The 4,870-nt window shown below is 36.3% G+C and overlaps 2 protein-coding genes across 2 annotated transcripts; one reads left to right on the plus strand and one right to left on the minus strand.

The window, feature by feature from the left end:
• Window positions 1-105: 105 nt before the first annotated feature.
• LOC117320447 lies at window positions 106-475 on the minus strand (the record flags this gene model as incomplete). Its single annotated transcript, XM_033875042.1, has 1 exon — window positions 106-475. A coding segment is annotated over exon 1 (370 nt), but the record flags the coding sequence as incomplete, so codon positions are not given.
• Window positions 476-653: 178 nt separating this feature from the next.
• LOC117320448 (transcriptional regulator ATRX homolog) lies at window positions 654-3,269 on the plus strand (the record flags this gene model as incomplete). The annotated part of the gene is made up of 6 exons (XM_033875043.1): window positions 654-844; window positions 1,195-1,248; window positions 1,452-1,506; window positions 2,177-2,321; window positions 2,486-2,565; window positions 3,093-3,269. Coding segments are annotated over exons 1-6 (642 nt in total), but the record flags the coding sequence as incomplete, so codon positions are not given.
• Window positions 3,270-4,870: the final 1,601 nt, after the last annotated feature.

The raw sequence follows: 4,870 nt of genomic DNA on the forward strand, positions 1-4,870 counted from the left end.
AGCGAACCACACCATTGACATAGATGTGTCTGAGATGAAAGGGTTTTTAAAGACATTATTTGCACATTTACTGTAGACATTTGGAACTTTTTTTATCACCCTTACCATCCATCCGTGTAAGAACATTTCTGTTGAGCTTGTTCCGGTGTCTTCCAGACTGTTTGGATAAATCAGCAGAAGTTGACTGCTGTTCAGTTTTCCGACGAAGTGACACAGCAGGTATTGGCCTTTGTATTTGCTTCCTTGCTGGTTCAATTTGTAGATTTTTTGAAATGTCTTCATTTTTCTTTGATTGTTTAGACCAACTCTCGAACTTTGCTAAATTGTCAAGTGGTTGTGCAGATGCAAACGGCAAAAGAATTTGCCTAGAAAAGAGTGCCTTCGTTGCATCAAAGCGTGGAGAAGTTAAATCTATTTCTGGAGGTAATTTAGTAGTTTTACCTTCTACCGGTTTGCGGTCCATGGGCGCCGCCATATTTAAAGAATAACAATGTCGACGTAAGGTTTCGTATTTTATGTATTTTTCAATTGGTCGAGTTCATCCTTGTTTGTATTAATTTTTGTCAGTATAGACACCCAACAACTGTTTTAAATAAAATTAAATAAAACCGTAGATATATATTAAAGGAATCAAAAAATACGAAACTAAACTGAAAGCTAGCACCTGTTGCCGTAGTCACCGAGGACGCCATTTCTTGTGGTTGTTTTGAAAAATGCCTCCAAAGAAGAAAGGTGGGAAGAAAGGAAAGAAAGGAAAGGGTGGCAAAGATGACGATGGCGATGAACCGAAACAAAAGCCAGCAACCCCTGAACCTACAGAAAAAGAACTTATTCTCCAGCAAGAGTAAGCGATTATTGTAAATATTCAAAACGCAGTTTCCTGGTCCAGTCATCTGCATGGTGACTGGGTGAGATGGAATGAGAACTGGATGTCGCAGTAGCATCAGCTTACATTGGTTCTGATAGATATTAATTATTAAAAATATCAGCACTTATTATGATCTTGCCTTGCATATTTTTGGTAGATTGTATTTGAATACTCTTTTTTTTATTACTGTGTAGTCATTGTTCTTGAATATTCAGTTTTTTTAATGTCTAAACCTTAGTCACTGTTTTGGCTGCCACTTATTGTTTATCATGTTTTGTTGTTAAACATGAATTACTTATATTACTTTGTTTTTTTCCCCCGTTCAGATTGGTAAAGGTGACATCCGATTTGGAGAATGCAAGGAAAAAGGTTGAAGATTTGTATCCTTTTTAACATGCATTTGATTTATTATGTATTCAGGCAATCAAATTGAATACAGACGGAAAAGAGGTTAATTCCCTGCAGGGAAATACCACTTAAACAATATAGTTGTCATGTTGTGTGTGTCAACTGTGTACGTGTTTGTTTTCACACAGATTTCATATCAAGTAAATACAATTTTAATCCTTAACAAAATATCCAGACGGAAGGAGAATGATTGGTTACAACAGGAGGCAAACAGAGTCCGCAATGAGAGTGTAAGTAATACATCACTGATTTTCCACAAAACATCATTCAGACTTGGTTATATTTTTTAGGGGGAAAGAAAGCCCAGTTTGCTGAACATTGACTAATGAACCATCTTTGCTATGAATATGTCTTTAGACAAGATATTTAACACTGATTGCGGTGGATGGCATGCAATTTTAAGGTGGAGTCTTTTTTGTAGTATCGGATGGCTACCTCACAGAACAACACAAAAGAGGCACCTCAAAATTGCCCTTGACAGTTCACATGTCAAAATAATTTCAATACCTTATCAGTATGTACTGATTAAAACAGATCTAAAATCAGTCTTAAAACACATATATCTGTTTATGTATCCATTATGATATTTTTAGTTATACAATATATAGACATTTTTCTATCAATTACATATTAGATACAGTATAGAATTCACTCCAGTATAAATACATAAAGAGTTGTTTTTCCTAGATTTAAATATGTATCCTTATTACGGGACAAATACAGAACTTTTTTTCTTGGTTACAGCATAAATTGTCCCTCCAGTTACAGCATGAGTACATGAGTTAAAATAATTGTTTTCCCTAGTAACAGCATAGATGTCTCTTATTACAGCAGGAATACATGAGTTATATGGAGAACTGTTTTTCCTAGTTACAGTATAACTGTCTTTTCTTATTACAGCACGAATACATGAGTTATATGGAGAAGAAAACCAGTAAGAGACAGACGACCATCATCACACTGAGCGATCACAACAAACAACAAATTCGCAATATCCTCCTAGAAAAGGAAATTATGGAAAAGGAATTTGATGAAAGGAAACAGGGTAAGACACACTTTTGGTCATTTGAAGTCAAATTGAAATGTACAGCTACCAGTACAATAACATTCTGACGAAATAAAACTTATCTTGCAGTCACTTTCCCATTGCATTATTGTTTTTACCATTTCATTTCCCTTAGTTATTTAACTTTTTCTTCTTTTGAATAGCTCTTGAAATCTTGCTACTGGAAAAGCATAATTCTTTAAAAAAGACAAAAGATGAATTGGCAGACCTCACACCATTAAAGGTATGAATATATCGGCAAAAACGGACACCTCCAATCCTTAATTTTCTTCATTGGCCTGAACCAACAGTAATATGAATATCAAACTACTGTAAAACCAATATGCATTGGCTTTCCATGAGCCCTGCCAGTTAGGTCAGCCAGGTTTAATTTTCGAGATAAGTGTGTGCAAGCTACGATTCCTCGTGAAATAGAACACTAGCTCTTAAAGAGCAATATAGGTCAAAGTCACCAACATAATTACTACCTAATAAGATCACCTGCCCCTATAAGCGCACACCACCTTTTCCCAGGAAAAGAGGATGTGTAGTCTAATTAAACATAAAAAGGTCCTTACCTCATTGATCTGCCAATACACCTATAAGATCATATACGGTATAGATGCATTGAAAGTAGTAATTATTTCTTTTGATAGAAAAACTCAAATTTACAATGACCATTTTAGCGGGTTCAATCTTTGTGATGGTATGTGAATTATTGACAGACAAGTGTTTTAAATCAGTTTAATATTGATCTTACTTCTACACCAGACCTTACAAACAGAACAACTCAACAAGATCAAGGAGCTTGAGAAGGAGGTGATGCAGATGAGGACGAAACACTCGGAAACTATCCAGTCACTCAAGTCCACTTTCCTTAGAGACAAACGAGAATTCCAAAGTGACTCAGAAAATAGAATTGCCACCTTACAGAAAAAGGCAAATAAGGTAAATAAATATGATTTATTATTATTTGTTTGCTTTTTCTCTTCGTTGCTTCAGATCTAAAACAAGTATTTTCAGGCCCATAGCCCATAGCCCAACTTTTTTATATGTATAAATCTGTTGGAGTCCGATGTCCACTAGATGACTAGGTCGTTATGATCTGTTATAACTTTACTGGAACCAGGAAATGATATATTGGAATAAGGAAATGATATACAGTGCATTCCGCTTAATCGGGTTGCCTATTTGCGGGGACTTTTTACCCGATTAACCGACTTACCCGATAAGCCGAAATGCTTGTCGCCATCTTGGATTTGGTCCGTAATGGTAGTCAGACTTGGGTCGATTTTGGATGAAAATATTTGCGTTATTATTGTTAATAAACGGTGTTTTTGTTTGTGCTTTTACTGATGTCAAATTTTCAGATTACTATTACTAATTGTATAAAAATGTTTGTATTAAAATAACAAAACCTTAATGATTTTCTTATTCGCGGCACAGTACAATCGTAGCACCTCAAATCGGGGGGTCATACATCCCTGTTTCATCCGTGTGTTCCTAATTTGACATACGATCTAAGGACTCGCCGACAATTACATCTAAAATCATTTATGTTTATCATAGAGACATTCTTATGTTCGCTTTGAAGTTTAAAATATTCCATATTATTTCCAATTACCAAAGCACAGAGATCGGAGAAACCCGAGTTTATTTAGGTCGTTTCCTGTGGTATAAATTTATACGAACTTGACACTGGCAGTCACTGATAAAACAACACGAAATCCAATGTAATGTTTTTTATTAACCAGTTCTAATCCTAACATGAATAGGAATTATGAGCTAACGTCGGGCGTCTGTCCTTTTACTGCTCGCTACTGATTTTTAACTCACCTGTGTATCGGTGTCGGTGTAGCGTGTACTTTGCAAGTCCGTGAGAGTTGCAAGTTCCGCTTCCGGTACTTGTAAGTTTCACGGAGGGGGCACCGGTCGCCGTGAGAGTTGCAAGAACCGTGAGACTTGCAAGCCAGAACAGTTTGTCATTGGAACAGGTCATGAGTTGTGCGTTTCACGTCATTAAATATGTTAACAGATATTGCACTGTTACAATGATCGCGTTACAATGTCGGCGGCGACTGTCATTGCGTTTTTAGAATGACTGTGTACAAAATAGCCAGTGTAGGCAATATACTGTACCTGCATATCGATCGGAGTTAAATATACTCTAAATTACGCCATAGGGTAATCTTACCTGCCGTGAAATATTGGTCAGATAATTATATATTCTACCTGCTGTTTTGCCTGAGGAGACAGAGGGAGGGAACCCCCGGAACAGCATGATCAATAGCCTACCCCTGACAACAGGAATCGGACTGTCGAGATGATGGGGGTGTCACCACAGGCAGCGACACTTGTTATATATCCCTGTCACATGTGGGCGTCACTGTATACTTTACATGAGCCAAAATCTGTTGTTTTTCTTTATTTGATGAAAGTATTTATGGACATATTCCAAATGAATATTTATAAACAACACAGTTTACTGAATTGTAAATCATTTTTAAATAAAAATAGAAAGGATTAAATAAATAATCGCATACCCTCAA

Source organism: Pecten maximus, unplaced genomic scaffold (assembly GCF_902652985.1).
Source record: "Pecten maximus unplaced genomic scaffold, xPecMax1.1, whole genome shotgun sequence".
Classification (NCBI taxonomy): domain Eukaryota; kingdom Metazoa; phylum Mollusca; class Bivalvia; order Pectinida; family Pectinidae; genus Pecten; species Pecten maximus.